General features: G+C 32.2%; 1 protein-coding gene across 1 annotated transcript; it reads left to right on the top strand.

The window, feature by feature from the left end:
- Positions 14,962-16,544, top strand: LOC105164397 (transcription factor MYC2-like). Its single transcript, XM_011083042.2, has one exon. It carries the CDS (start codon positions 15,023-15,025, stop codon positions 16,430-16,432), a length of 1,410 nt encoding a protein of 469 aa, XP_011081344.1. The 5' UTR covers positions 14,962-15,022; the 3' UTR covers positions 16,433-16,544.

The raw sequence follows: 17,415 nt of genomic DNA, 5'->3' as shown, positions 1-17,415 counted from the left end.
TAGGATGTCCCTTCAAGGAGAAAGGGAGAGCACCCTTCCCCATAAGAAGATGCCCCAAGGGATTGGAGGGCGCAAATTGATAAGGTTCAGTAGGACCTCTTACACCTGTAGAGGCATGTCTTAGGGATCCCCATATAGGAGCAGGAGGGCACCCCCCTCAACGAATAAATCTTCATACACAAGCTTCGCTCAGGGAGTATCATTAATATTTTAATATAGTAGCCTTGGAGGTATGTTTTTACCACCTTCGATGTGCTAAGATGTGCCTTCTTGTGGGGATTTCATTCATGATGGAAATTTCTCTAAGCCTCTTGCCAAAAGCCCAGCCCTCAGGTATGTATCCTCCTCAAAGAATAAGTCTTACCCCACCCCCCTAGGCAAGCATCCTCCTAAAAATAAAGCCCTACCCCCAGGCAGACACCGTTTCAGCTTTCTCAGAATAAGCCTTATATAGAAACACATAATTAAGATGTGAGGATCAACGAAGACCCTAAACAACAACCTGCACAAGAAAATGACCATGGAAGCATCCGGGGGCACTCCAACTCGCTAGGTGGTGTCGAAGACACCTTTGGCCCCTGTTGGGCCAGCAATCACAAGATCTTTCTGGCTGATTGTGCCTATGACAGATCCACCATGTAAAAATACCTTGTTGAATATCTCTTTAGGAAGACTATCTTCAAGACTGTTCGAGACCATAGAACAAATGATCGCCTCAATGGTGCAGGTGTAATTTATGGCCACAACTTAAGTATCTGTGGTGGCTCCCTATTGGGTCATGATAGATGAGTTTCCTTGAACTGTCGGACCCTCGCCATTGCAGACTGTGATGGCACCATGGATCTTCTATTAGGGAGCACGGTTCCCAGAATACAGTTCAATCCTGGCTCATGAAATAGACAAGTGGCAAGCTCCCCCTCTAAGATGGGGAATGGTGGACCCTCTGGGTCATAAGCCCCATTACTCTAATAAGGAGATAGCACCTTCATCCTTAGAGTGGGGAACTAAATAATGCCTAAAATAATACATCGGCCCGATTAAGTGGCCCGGCCCACTTGAAGGTGCTAGGAAATTTGGAATGATGGGGCTGGAGGTACACAAAGCGCAAGAGGAAATAACCCTCTGTTGGGCCAGGCCCCAGGAGAAGTAGGCTCCCGAAGATGGGTTGCGCCCTAAGCTCATTAGCCTAAGATATTTTGTTTACCAAGCGGCTAAGTTGGCTATTCTTTTTAAATGCCAGGGAACCATTCACGCTAGGAGGAGGAAGGACCCATGTGGACGGAGGCAAGGACAAGCTTTTGGATAAGGTTCACACCTCCAACTGCTCTCTAGAATCTCGGGGCATATCCCTCAGAGAGTTTATCCCTTTGAAGATCCCCCACATGTCTAGGATTCCAAGAAGGTATCCACTAAATAGTTTGAGACATTGAGAAGGCGTATCTATAAATTATTGACGACCTGAGTCTCCAAGCACCTCGTCACCCGCTAGGAGACTTCGACTATAAAAATAGGTTTCACCTCCAATCGAGGTAACATTTTCGACTATTCATACAAGCAATCTCTCCCACATGCTTACATGTCAATTGCTCTTGCCTTATAGCTCATTATCTCATTTCTACTCTTTTGCCTTTTAATTTTATCATTCTAAAATTGTGTAACTTGGGCATCGGAGTGTTAACGTTTCTTTCGGAGATCCCGATTTCAGACTTACGAAGGAATTTGACCCAAAAGATCTCACGGCCACAGATCATCTCATACATGCAATTTTTGCACGCATCATGATAAATTGCTATCTTCGAACAACAGAAGGGGGCAGGATGCATTTTGCCCCTTATTTATTTTGTCATTCATGATAATTTATTACGTATCCTTTTTGGTTAATTTGTTTGAAATGATTTTCTTCTTTCTATTGTCCATCTTTCATTTTTTCTTTTCCTTTAAGCTCTGATAACTCACTAAATGTAAGTTTTTGCTTTGCATTATATTTTATTTAATTTTATTAAGTAAAATAATTTTAGATTTATGTACTTTGATATAATTTTTTAATAAAAGTTTAATTGTATAATACAAAAATATATATTTAACTAATTTTTTATTTTTTTATACTTTAATATAGGACTAGATATATATATATAAAAGGTGATCTGTATATTTAATAGAATACCATAATTATTCGAAAGTAATCCTCATATAAATACAAATTTTGATAAGTAGAAGTATGTTGTATGTATAAGAAAGTATCATTTTAAATAATAATCAAAGTAGAATAAAAATTCAAAACTATTATGCTTAACCTGTTAAATATAAAATAATTTATTATATATAAAGAATTCCTTTATAGATCAATATATTACAAAATATTTTATTTAATCCCAAAATAGAAAAAATATATAACCATGCATAGTAGGGATTGTATGCAAATTAATCTAAATATAACCTAAAGTTATCTTAGGCAATATTTGGATTGTTGGATTTGAGGTCATAAATTTTAAAACTTTTGAATTTGTGTTGATTATTCTAAATTCAAAATATTTCAAAATCATTCAACCTCTAATTATGTTTTGTTGAATAAGATTTTAAATTCTTGTAATATGATGTCCTTTGAAATTATTTGTCCAAATTATTCCCTCAAATTCAAATCAATCTATCCAAGTCTTTTACCCTTTTGTTTTCTTGGTCTTGAACTATTTGTATCTGTACTATCTATATTAACAGACAGCACTTTTTTGGTATTTCTTTAGTATTAAATTTAACATCTTTATTTATTCACCCACTGTCATTTGATACTTTCTTTTTTTTTTTTAAAATTCTGTGCATCTTTTTTGTCACTATTTTTTTTTATAAATTTTTATTAACTTACTATTTTATATATAATTTAGTAAATATAAATATTTTATTTTAAATTATAATATTATAGAATTCATACACATAGGATGTGCCAAAATTAATAATTATTTATTAAGTCTCAAGGCCTTAAAGTAATAATCTTGATACACAAAATATAAATTTTCTTCAACACCCTAATTATTTTACTTAATTTTTTTCATAAATAACTCTTTTTTAAGTAATTAGTTATACTTAATAATTTCATAATCATACATATTTAAAATTAATTTATTTTATTAATATTGACAATTATTTAATTTTTTTATTAAATAAATATAATAAAAGTTTAAATTATGAGCAGATATCAAGTATGGTTCTCTATATCACAAAGTTGATGATATGTATTTTTGGGTAAACGCAATTTTTATAAATAGGAAAATATATAGTACAATAATCATGAATCAGGTAGTGTTTCCCTCGACAGGCCAAAGGATACACCACAATCTATAAAGTGCATATGTACTAACAGAGCTAGTTAAGGTAATGCTAAGTATATACTGTCTAACATCCTTCACAATTAAGCTAGCTACAATTTTCGGATTCCGCTCAATATGCTCGAATCGTCTAAGATTTCTTTCTTTCCATATATGGTAGATACACTCACCCGGTAATGCGCGATAGGCCACATTGACGATATGTTTACCCTTCCACTTCCTTGCAGCCCACTCAGCATCTGTCGTCCAATCCCTATTAGGCCACGCAAAGCGTACAACTCGTCTAATAATGTGAAGGCATTGGCGACTGTATCGACATCAAAAGAATATGTGTGTGTGTGTGTCTCCACCTCATCCTCATCACATAATACACATCTACCTAAGTGAGATAACCATGGTTTGTCTGTCGTAGGTGGTTTCTCCAATATAGCAAGCTATAAGATAAACATGTGGCCAAGTATCTTTAAAGCGCTCAAAAATAGTGAAGTCCAACCTACTTTCGAACCTGATAGATAAAAAAATTGATATAAATGATATGAATTCGTCAAAGGCTATTTGGGGGTTAGGGGTAGGGGTGGGGATGGGGGTGGGGGCATAATTAGGTTGGGCACACTATTTATATTTCAGAATTGTTATAATTAAAGCTATTCTAAGTAAATGCCACTTTACATTTTAGTCATTTTCTTTTAGTTTCCTCTGAATTTAAGATCCATTGGGTAATTACACTAAAACAAATATAGGGTTAAATATATTTTGCAACCCCAATTATTTATAAATTACATTTATATTTCTAAACTATAAAACATAACAAAATAGTCCCTCATGATATGGATCAATTTTTGGTATAACGAAAATGCATTTAGTATTTACATTCCTGAAATACATCTGTTACAATCATTCTTCTAAATATAATCTGAATTATTATAATATTTTTTAAATAAATATTATCTAAAATTTATAATTTTTATATAAAGTAATTGGTAATAATTTTATGTAATTTTTTCTTGTGTTGTTATATATATTAAACTTTTTTAAAAAAAAAAATTATCCAATATAATTTTAAAATATTACACCGAATATATACGTAGACACTGTAAAATATACAAATCTATAATATAATTAATATATAATATTATTTAATTTTTTAAGTGATGATATAATATATTTTTATTTTGTGGGCGTGATATTGAATAAAAATTTATAATTCACATCACATACTTTCTCTGACATAATTTATAAAAAGTTATAAACTTTAAATTATATTTTGCAAATAAAATTTGATTAATATTTTAAATCACTATAAGTAGTTTCGGGGGAGATTTTGTATAAAATATATTTTAAGGAGCAAAATAAAAAGTATAGGAAATAAGTGAGAAGGACATTTTTGTTCTAGCGATGTCAAACATTGTTGTCAGGGATATTTTTGTTAGTTTTCATATTTTAGGAGTGTAAATGAGACTATATGCATAATTCAGGGGTGCAAAGTGTATTTAATCCAGAAATATATAAATATTCATTAGATTAATCGTGACGAATATTCATATATTACGACGGCACAACAGCGCAGATGAGGCCAGAATATAATCTACCAGTAAAATCATGATGAATATATTGATTACATGTTAAATCATGATAAATGTCGATTATTTGTAGTTGAAATTAAAATTTTCGCATTAATTTTTTTTTACTATGAAAAATAGCATTAATTTATTATATTTTTTAAATTATTATAATTTATAGTATAGAATAATAGTGTTAGCACACAAAACTGGTATTGTGAGGATTTTATACAAGCTTTTTAAAAATATTTTATGAAATATTTAAAAACTTATACAATATCATAATATGTTTAGTAAAAGAAAAAACATGACTTTATAATACAATCCCAAAAACTAAAAAATGTTATGTAATTATAAGAATGCTTTTAAAATTAAGGAATTATTTTAATTATATTAAGGGTAAATTACAACAATCTACCTGATGTTTGACATAATTACGAATACCCCTTTGTTGTCTGAAGAATTACAAACACCCCCCTGATGTTTGATAGAATTATAAAATCTTTGAATGGAGGTATGAAATTATCAACTTTGTCCCTACTGTATATTTTTTAATAAAAAAATTATAAAAAAATCAAACGTGGTGGATGAGAAATTTTGAAAAATTATAAAAAATTATCCACTCGGTGCATAAAGAAATAAAATAAATAAAATTATAGTTCTTAGTGGATAAGAGCATTTTGGTCAGTTCACCATGAAAAATAAATGAAAACTTAATGGAGACCAACGGATTGAGCTAATTGTTAGGCAACCATTAAAATCAGAGGGGGTATCGGTAATTTTCAAACAACGAGGGGGTATTCATAATTATGTCTAACTTCAGAAGAAGTGATTGTAATTTACCCTTATATTAATTATAAAATTATCACTGCTCTTATAAGCTCCATAATTTCATATGTATATTATCAAATTAAACACTTTTAAATATTTAGTTGTAAAATAAATTCAATATCTTATAAATGCTAAAAATATTTTTATAAGATGAATAAAATGATGAGATATTTTACATAAATTTAATAAATACCTTCTAAATAAAAGATTAGAATTATATATATACCAATCATGCACAAACTTGTCGTAATTGCACAGTACAAATAAGCGGTCCCAAATTGCGATGGGTTGTAATCCTACTCTAAAAACACATGTAAATACAAAAACTCGACTAATAAAATTCAAATTTAATTATGTAAGAATTGATTTTATATTCAATTTCCCTTGTGGGCGATGGGTTCTACTAAGAGGGTGTTTGGATGAGCTTATATAGATTTTTTTATGGATTAAGTGGATAATTTTTTCTTAATTTTAAAAATTTTTGTATTCATTCTGTCCGATTTTTTTTAAAGTTTTTTAATTGTTTTAAAAAAATAAAAAAATACAATAAGGGCAAAGTTGATAAATTCATATCTCCATCCAAAAATTACATAATTTCATCAAACATCAGGGGGTATTTGAAATTTTTTAAAAAATGAGGAATATTTGAAATTATGTCAAACCTTAGGAGAGGTTGTTGTAATTTCCCCTATTGCAAATAAGTTTATTACTCCATTGTGAAAAATAATAGCAATTTATCTCTCTGTATTTTTTAGAATGAAGCAATTAACCTCCTTATCTTGAGGGGTAAACTGTTGCACTTTTAAAAACATAGAGAGCTAAATAACTAATTTTTTCATAAAAAAATAATTTATTTATTTATAATATCCCAAAGAGATTATTTGCATTTTTTTCGTTAAAAAACTAACAGTCGGGCATGCGTGGCCGTTAGGTCCCGTAACAAGGGACCAAGGGTGCGTTTCTTGTTTCTTATTTTTTTTTGTAATTAATTATAAAAATTTAATATAATTATAAATAATCAAACTATAATTAGTTAATGAATTATACTTTTTAATATACTTATTAAAAATTAGCAGATAAAAAACAATAAATAAATGCTAAGTTAAAAAATAAAAAATCCTTTAATGTAAAAAAAATATAATAAGTTTTAAAAGATTGAGATACTTTTACAATTGAAATTTAAAACATAATAATTAATTTTATTATCATATAAAAATATAAATTTATATTCTAATTATTAGAAGATGTAATTATATATATAGGTTCTATAAAAGAATTAAAGGATAACAAATAATAAATATATATTAATTTTATAAACATTCATAAAGATTACAAATATAATACTTAAAATTGGTATAATAAATAAAATTTTATATGAGTTCATTGCTATTCTCCAAAATATTAATGTAGCACCCCCTTTCAAGAATAATAAATATATGATTTATGTAATTCTCCTTATACTTTATACAATAAAATATCTATATATATATATACCAAAAATGTAAAATAAAAATAATAATTTTTTTTTATTTTTTTTCCTCTTTTTCCCAGCCACCCACCCCACCCCACCCCAAGCAGTGCCTCCCTTAAAAAACAGTACCGTAATGAGTTCCCAATTTATTTTAAAAATTTTAACACAAATTAGTTAAATTTTTTAAATTAATTAATTCGCTATTAATAACATATTATAAATTTTATAATTTTATTATATTCAATACTTCAAGAGTTTATATTAAAAGTAATATATACTTATAAATTTCAAAACTATTTTATAAAATGTGTGATCTAATACATTTTAAATAAGTTCAGCCAAACATGAACTTAATTAAATTTTGAACAATTAAATGATTTTTTTTTTTATTTCCCGTGAACTGCATATGTTGTCTTATTCAGATCACCAAATCAGTACACGTAGTCCTCACCTAAGAAGAACAATAATTGGGGACTAGGAATTAATTAAGTCATAAAATGGGCCATGTCTTAAGTAGTTAGGAGGACCATCTCCACAGTGTCGAGTTGTGGGGCTCACCAAACGTGCCCTTATCTACGTCTGCACAGACAACCCTTTTTCAGTTCTCTGTTCCTACGCCGCCTCCTAATTTTGGCTTAAGTTGTTATGATTCGAGTTCAGAAACTGTGTAAGAAAGACAGTCTAAAAATACAGATTTGGTTTGTGAGATTCTTTTTTTTCATTTTGTTGCATGTTAGGGTAAATTTTTGTTATTAAATATATATAATTTTTGTTTCAGTCCAACTACTTGCACGTTCAGTTGGTCTACCAGTTGGAAGATAAGACCTATAAAGTTATCATTCTTTAAGTTTACTGAATGACAGACTCAACAAATGAGCTCATTCAAGCCGAACACGTCATCATACAACTAGACGGATACATCATACAATTTGTCAATACATTAAGACACGTCAACTTAAAATGTCACCAAGTGGGTCATAGTGGATTTATTACAAACGAGCTAACCATCTCGCTATTCCTATCAATGGAGTTGTTGAGCATAAATTAATAATATGAACTGGATCGTATAACTTTATTAAAAGATTTTGAGTTATTAGTTTTGAATCAAACTATTATGGAATACAATTTGTCCATTTTTTTCTTTCCATAGTTTAAAATAACGTCTCATCCTTGTAGCTGGACCAAGATTTCGATTGAGATCCACTCCAACAATTCATTACAATTATTGGTTTCAATTATCTTCTTCATTCTTCGCTTTATTTCATCAAATAGGATCTATTACTCGTATTTGTTACTGAACGATAACCAATTCTTTAAAATGAAAGGGGGTGGGGGGGGGCGTAATCTACAAGTAACCAATTATTGAATTTTCAGGTAAATCTAGTAAGACTTAGTTAACTTGATTTATCTTAGTCAATTCAAGATCAAATCGTGCACAAATTTTTTGGTTAGTTAACTAATTCAAAGAACTTTCAAATGGTATATGACTCTCTACGACAAACTCCATATTCTACTCCGTACACGACTATAAATAAAAACCTTGTGTAGTTATATGGTATAATCGATCCTCACTCTCAAATTCTCACTTAGTATCTCAACTTTCTCTTGATTTTAGGCTATTGTAAGCTTATATTTTGTACTCTACACGAACATATACTACTTTCTCATCATTAACTATTATTTTTACTTTGATCCAAGTATTTTTTTATGTTTTTCAGTAAACCGTTACTGACTTACCGTTACTGACTTAAGCATCAGAGTGCTAACTTTTATTTTGCAGGTTTAGTCCCCTTTGATCTTAGGATTTCTTTAAAATCCTTCGGCCATTGTGGTGTAGCTAAAAATTTGATATGTGTCAATAGAAATTATAAAATTATAATAATTGACAGCTTATAAGCTCTATGATCTTATTTCATCCAAACAGTTCAAGAGTTTACTTTTATATAAAGATTAAATATTTTATGAGTTTTAAAATATTTTACAAAATATATGAACTTATAAGATGTTTTAAATAAGGTTAACTCCCAAACACCCTCTAAATACGTCAATAGAAGATCAAAAGGTCAATATTTACATTGACATAAAATATTTACATTCTTCGTACTTCAATAAATACTTTATATACCTAGTATATTACATATATAAAATATAGGGTTAAGTGCAATTTACCCCTTTGCTATAAAAGAAATAAGAGAAGCAACAATTACCTCCTTATGTTTTTGGAGGATTTAGATTTTATTTAATTGGAACCAATATTTTAAATTTAAGAAGATATACAATTAAAATTATTATATTATATAACGATTAAATTTGAATGTATATTATTTATAAAATAAGTTGAATATATATAAATTATAGGGGGTTATTTTGCTTGATTGTAAGAAATAGAGAGAAATATAATTTTTAATCCTGCAACTTATGACATGTAGCATTTTTAGTCCTACACCAATCAATTTGTTTCAATTTAGTCCTGCAATTTTGAATTTTCACAACTTTGGTCCTTCTTCTGATAATTTGATTGAAATATTACTTGTAACTTACACATGACCAAATTAAATTATAATTTTAGTCCTATATCTTAGGAGGAGTTGAAATTTTTAGTCCCATAACTTAAAGAATTGGGCATTTAATTCTAAACAAATTACTTTTATAGGACGACATTTGCAATTTAATTGGGTCATGTGTAAATCAATTTTTCGATCAAATTGACCAAAAAAGAACTAAAATTATCAAACATTTAAAATTATAGGACTAAATTATAAAAATAACTTCATACAGGACTAAAAAGTTCAACCCTCTAAATTACAAAATTAAAATTACCCAAAAACACAAGGTAGTATTTTACTATTTTTTTTTCAGAAAGATATTTTTGTACATATCACAACGACTAAATTATAATTTTCCCATAAAATATAATACAACTCATACTGTCCCGAGCGGCTCAAGGAATGAAAGAGGAACTGCTGACGATGCTTAAGTTCTAAGAGGGACAACTGCCGATAAGATATTTAGGACTCCCTTTAATATCATCTAGACTTTTGATATTTGATTGCCTACCCTTGCTGAATAAAATTGAGTCTCGTATTGCTGGATGGGAGGGGTTGGCTTTATCATATGCGCGACGAGTGCAAATTATTAAATCTGTGCTTTCGTCTTTTAGTATTTATTGGTCTTCGGCTTTCATTCTCCCAAAAACAGTCATTAATGAAATTGAAAAACGCTTACGGAAGTTCCTATGGAAAGGCACGGGGAGTAGTGGGTATGCTAAAGTTGCTTGGAGGGAAGTGTATAAATCGAAAGATGAGGGGGGTCAAGGATTGAAAGACATTGGGACGATGAATCGGGCCCTCATGTGTAAAAAATTGTGCGATGTTATTCGTTGTGACAGGATATCCATTTGGGTGAAATGGTTACACCAAGGATAACTTGGGGACTCTTCCATTTGGACTGTATCTGAAAAGAGAGGCTCATGGTGTTGGAAGAAACTTATACGGTTAAGGGCATGACTGCGATCGGAGGTTGTTTACCGCATTGGTGATGGGCGGGATTTTTATTTAGCCCTCTTATTGAGAGAGTTCCCCATGGACCTAGTGTTATGGGATTGCAGGAATCCAGCAGGTTGTGGGCTTTCATTCACGAGGGTCAGTGGCAATGGCCTTCTACACTGACTTCGAATGTCTGGAGATCTTGCAAGTACTACCTGTCATTCACGGAGGTAATAACCAAATTTTGTGGCGATTCTCTGGCAATATTGTCACCACACAAGCCCTCTATCGTTTATTTGAACCCCCGGGTCCAAAAGTAGGCTGGTATTCACTACTTTCTGGACCTCTAAAAATTTCTAGGCACATGTTCATTCTCTGGCTCGTTATTCAGAAAAAGCTTGCTACGACGGACAAGCAATGTTTATCACATTTAGGAGGATGCGTCCTATGTACTGAGGACAACTTGGAGACACACATGCATTTGTTCTTTCATTGTCAGTATAGTAGACGTTGTTTGACTATTATCAGACGAACTATTCGATTTCTTTCTTTCATTGTCAGTATAGTAGACGTTGTTTGACTATTATCAGACGAACTATTCGATTTCTTTGGCCTAACAAACAGTGGCGGATGGATATTGAATAGACTTCTAGAAAATGGAGGGGCAAACACATTATTAATATGGCATACCGTGGGGCATGCGTTTACCACATTTGGAGGGAACGCAACATGAGACGGTTCGGGTACACTTTGAGGTCGCCGGCTACGTTAGCTAGCTTAATCATAGAGGACGTCAGACTACGGATTCTTAGCAAAAATCTTCCTAGCTCTGTTAGCTCTAGTGCACTTTATAGATTATGGCGTATTCCTTAGCCTATCGAGGGATAATATATCATACGAGCACTGTTGTATTATACCTCCTTTTATTTATAAAATTTACTTTTCCCCCAAAAAAAAAAATATATATAATACAAAATATAACACCAATATATAGTAAAATGTTCAAATTACTATATCTTTGCATAAGTTACCTGCGCGTGTGTACTCCAATTTCCTAGAAAAACTATAACTTTTTATGATGCTTAATAATGACAACAAATGTTATTTTTAAAATCACTTCCGCGCAAAAGCTATCATCATTTATTTGTGGTCAAGCCCAAAACATTAACTTTATTTCAAAATTATAATATATATTTTGATCATACTTAAAATTATAAAATATTAAGGAAAAAAAAGTAAATAATTCTCTTGTGATATTATAAATAGGCAAATTATTTCTTTATAAAAAATTTAGTAATTTATTTCTCTCGTATTTTTAAAAATACAGCAATTTACCCCGATGTATTTTTCAAAAGACAGGGAGAAAAATTGCTTTATTTTTAAAAACACAAGAAATAAATTGCTATTAGTTTTTTACGAGAGAGTAATTTGCTTATTTACAATATATATTATAGGAAAGTAAATCACATTAAATCTTAAATATTAATTAATCATCATCGAAATTTAAGGGCCTGTTTGGTTGTGTTTTCAATGAGATTTTTTCCACTTTTCACTATTTGGGTAGTTGGGATTTTGTTTGGTCAAGCCATTTTCATTGAGAATGCATTTCTATTTTAATTCTCAAATTTTTGAAATTATAGGTCACATGGGTTTGTCATACTTGTCTTATCTTGTCAACATGTCTTTTCTTATTTCAAATCAATTAAAATTATTTCAAATAGCAAGACTCACTTTGATTATTTTATAATTTCACATATTCAATGAATTTGGTCATCTGTCACATCAAAAATACATATACCTATATTCAACATTCTCACACCTATATACCTATATTTGGAAACAACTAATCCAAACATATTCTCAGTTTTCGCACAAAAACCAATAAAGCATTTCTACCCATTTCCAAATGTTGGAAACTGAAAATGAAAATGAAAACACAACCAAACGGGCCCTAAATTTTCGTATTAATCTTTATTTTTCTGTGATAGATAGCATGCGTCCACTATGATTTTCAAGCCATACATTCATTTATATTATAGGGAACACTTATTATTATTATTATTATTAGTTGGAGGTAGTCTGAGATGTGAGAATGAAAACCTAATTTTATTTACCCGTGTTGTCATTTACACCTATTTTTATTTTTCCCATAAATTACTAGAAATTAGTGTCTAATCCTCGTCGATGCCAACTTGCAAGACATGAGTCTGATTGATGAGTGAAGCAAATTCATAATTGTTGACAAGATTTTCCTTTTCTCCAGACCTTCCAATTTCACTAACATGATTAGATGTGTATATATACGAAAATGATGCAGACCAAAAATTTTAATGGATCACATGTCTAATTAATTTTTGGTACATCGCCCTCACTTATTTTCATCCCATTATTCATAAACCTCTGGATGAGTGGAGAACAACAGGCCAAGTCACTGAAAACCCTAAGATGAAAAGATTGTACATTGGAATAACTACTCATTACTCAAGGTAGTTTGTTGTTGTCTTTTCTGCCATCCTTAACTAAGTTTACCTTTGTCCTTCTTTATATAGTCTTATATTTCTTTTGGGTTTAATGTAATTAGTTTTAGTGTAATATTATAAATGAGTAAATTATTTCGTTATAATAAAAGAATAGTGCAGCTGCCCGAGGGTGGAGGAGGTCGTCGTGAGTAATTAAAAAAAATTACGTAATTTATTCTTTTAATTTTAAATTATTGTTTTGAATCTAAATATTTAACATGTTTGGGGGAAATATTCTTGAGAATGATGGAGGAATGCTAGAGACAATACAAGAGCAATGAAGAGCCTCTATTGTCGTCTCAAGGTTTCGTGGCCCATGTCTGGATGTCAGCAACGGGTGGCCGGAAGAGGGCCGAGTATTCGGTCTCAGCTCCGAGCCCACCACTGGATTGCTGGACCATCACAGGCCAGCCGTTCGACTGCTCCATTACTCTTGCCACCACAGCCGCAACGCCCGACATAGATGATCTGGTGTTGGCCTTCGAGAGATACATCAGAAGCATCGATCCCTACTGGCCCGATAATCTAGCACTCGAGCCTCCAACTGATTCCCCGACACCTGATGGCGACGACGACAACAACGAACAAGTGGCTGCTTGTATTTTGTAAAAGTACAATTTTGTAATAATATTTTTTACTTTTTTGTTATATTATGTGTTTTTTTTATATAAATTTATTTAGTTTATTTTACAAATATAAATATTAAAATATATTAAATAATTAAATAATAATTTTTGTAATTGCATTTGTATACACAAAGAACATATAAAATCATTAGGTTGTTACAAAAAAAAAGTGCCAAAACCAGCTATTCATTTTGAACTAGGTCGTTCCAAAAACTGTTACAAAAATAGTGAAAAAAGCTGTTAGAAATTAGAGGCAAAAATGGATACAATATAATTCAAAATCCTAAGAGCAATACAAAAATCGTTCCAAAAATCGAGTACAATCATACCTAAATTTATTACAAAACCGTTACAATAAGAATTAAATCAAATTCAACCGCACCATTACAAAAGCAGTTCCAAATTTATTTTTTACCATGTCACCAATTTTGTAACGGCTACCTACGATCGTTACAAAGACCGTTACAAATTGTTATGGCTTTCTGTAAAGTCGTTACAAAAAATTTGTAATGCCTTGTTCAGCCTCGATAGGCCTTTCTGTTACAAAAATCGTTACAAACAAAAAAGTCAATACAAATTAACAAAAGATCATTACAATAACATCATTCTAGTAAAATAATTTTTTTTATAATACTATCATAAATAAAAATAATAAAAACTTAAATCATGCACACTTATGCTCAACCATCTGATACAAATGGTCTTGCGAATCACGTACTCAATATTTAATACATCAAAATAATTAAATAACCGTCGCATATCTATTTTTAAATTAAAACAATATAAAACAATAATTGATATACCAAATATCCAAAACATTGAATATAGTATGACTTTAATCCCACCAATCATACTACTCATACACTCTCACGGAAGTAGGATTGTGGCGTGGCAACGTCCTATTGGATTATGGGTTTCAAACCCCGAACTCTAAAAATGGTCCATCTTAGTTTTCTGCATGCCATCTGTATAGTGCTGACGAGTGATGACAAAAAGACTTTCCCGCAACGAACGGTGCCCAATTCACACATGATAGTGGTGTCTACACGCCCCCACATGTGAACATCCAAACAGACCTTCTGAATTCAGTCTCCCATTTTCTCGTACACTCCAAACGCGGTCTTGACATCCTATATATTCGATTCTTGCCCCTTCCACAGTTCCAGATAAGTCAGGGTTTCTTTGTCTTAGAAAAACACAAACGAATTACTATGGAAGACATCATATCTTCATCTTCTTCTTCTCCACTTCTCTGCCAAGAACCACCACCATCTACACTCCAAAACCGCCTCCAATTTATCCTCCAAAGCCGCCGTGAGTGGTGGAATTATGCCATTTTCTGGCAAGCGACGAAGGATGCCGACGGCCGCTTCGTCCTCTCCTGGGGGGACGGTCACTACCAAGGCACCAAGTCCGCCGCCAATGTGACTGTAACCCACGGCCATACACCTCAAAACAGCATTCCCAACATTGAGAAGAGCAAGCTTGCATTGGGAATTGAGGTTCTGTTCGGGGAGAGCTGCGGTGGAGACGTAACTGAGTCGGAGTGGTTCTACATGGCCTCAGTCACCAAGACGTTTGAAGCTGCCGATGATCTCGTTTTCCGGGCTTTCAGCACCGCCTCCAACGTCTGGTTGGCGGGCCATCAAGAACTGCAGTTTTCTGACTGCGAAAGGACTAAAGAAGCTCAGCTGCATGGAATCACGACGCTGGTTTGGGTGCCAACTTCTTTTGGAGTTGTTGAATTAGGCTCTTCGGATTTGATCAAGGAAGACTGGGGGCTCATGCAGCTGATTGGTAAGTCGTTGCTGAATGCCAATTACGGTACAAATTATGATCCTGATCAAGCTCAAATCTCACTATCATCTCAGAGCCCCTCCTCATTCAACATCTTCAGTACCCATAACATTAATCATTATGGAGATGAAAAGAAAGTTTTGGCCAATAATATTAATGGGAAGTCATCACCGGACTCGGGGAATTCTGATGTTTCAGGGAACCCCTTTGGCCCCGATCACTCCACAATCAAAACTCTGCCATCAAGAAAACGTGCCAGAAATTCAGAAAACGTGGGAAGAAACCAACTAATGACGCCCGCGAATCACGTAGAGGCCGAGAGGCAGCGAAGGGAGAAGCTCAACCAACGATTCTACGCTCTGAGAAGCATCGTCCCGAATGTTTCAAGAATGGACAAAGCCTCTCTACTTGCAGATGCTGTCACATACATTAAAGAACTCAAGGCTAAGATCAGCGGTTTAGAGGCCAAATGCCGTGTTGAATCCCTGAAACAAGAGCCAAGAACAGGTTTGTTGGAAATGTACGATACTAAAAGCACGTTTTCAACTGTGGATTTCACAAGGTCAGCCTCTGGTTGTGTGATCATGGATGTTGAGGTCAAGATTTTAGGATCAGAAGCGATGATTCGGGTTCAATCCCCGGACGTGAATTATCCATGCGCCAGGCTAATGAATGTGCTGGGAGATTTGGAGTTTCAAATTAGTCATGCCAGTGTGTCCAGTGTTAGGGATGTGATGTTCCAAGATGTTATAATCAGGGTTCCTGATGGACTTCCGAGTGAGGAGGCTCTAAAGACTGCTATTCTCAGGAAAATGAGAGTCTGATGGTTTTCTAGCTATTCCCATAGGAGTTGGACCCTTTGTTTACAGTAGTTGCATGAATCAGATCAGCTTTTACTGCTAATGCTTAATAACATTTAAATTCAGATGATGCTAATACTGCTTTTGAGTTTGTTCTTTTATCAGAGATTCATTGCATATGGACCTCGTCGTTGCAAACGACAAGGATACTCCCAAAATATGGGCAATGTGCATGTACCCGTATCATTTGCTAACGTTTGTGGGCTCACAATATGCTCAATTGATGGGAAAAAACATCTCGCCTGAATTAATGAGAGCTTAATCAATCCGTCATACTACAAATATAATATATTTAAAAAAAAATACAAACAACCCCTTGCGATATCGCCAAATGAGCAAATTACCCCCTTATAAAAAAATAAATAGTAATTTACTTTCATATATTTTTTAAAATACAACAATTTACCCCCTATGATTTTTAAAATGAAGCAATTTTACTTCCGTGTATAAGGAGGTAAATTGCTTCATTTTAAAAAGTATAAGGGGGTAATTTGCTATATCTTTTTCACAGGGGGGGTAATGTACTTATTTTCAATATCACAGGGGGATATATTACTATTCACCCTAATATATTTAGACAACATTATATTTTTAATTCTGTAACTTTAGATCGTTAGTAATTTTGGTCTTATAACTTATTCTATTTATATATTTAGTCTTTTTTTTGATGAATTTAGTTCTTAAGATCTCATGTTTGTTCTTTTTTTGACAAATTTAGTCCCATATTAACAATTTTGATCGCCATCACATTGCAATAAATCTCATTTTTTGTCCTGTAGCTATGAGTTTTTAAGAATAAAAATTATAATACAGGATTAAATTTGCCAGAAAAGATCAAATGTGAGATGTTTAGGAATATATTCGTTAAAAAAAGATTAAATATATAAATAAATAAGTTAAAGGACTAAAAGTGTTGATAATCTAAAGTTACAGTGTCAAGAATATAA

This window comes from Sesamum indicum, linkage group LG6 (assembly GCF_000512975.1).
Source record: "Sesamum indicum cultivar Zhongzhi No. 13 linkage group LG6, S_indicum_v1.0, whole genome shotgun sequence".
NCBI lineage: Eukaryota > Viridiplantae > Streptophyta > Magnoliopsida > Lamiales > Pedaliaceae > Sesamum > Sesamum indicum.
The sequence above is the reverse complement of the archived record's forward strand: the minus strand, read 5'-3'. Positions and strand labels throughout refer to the sequence as shown.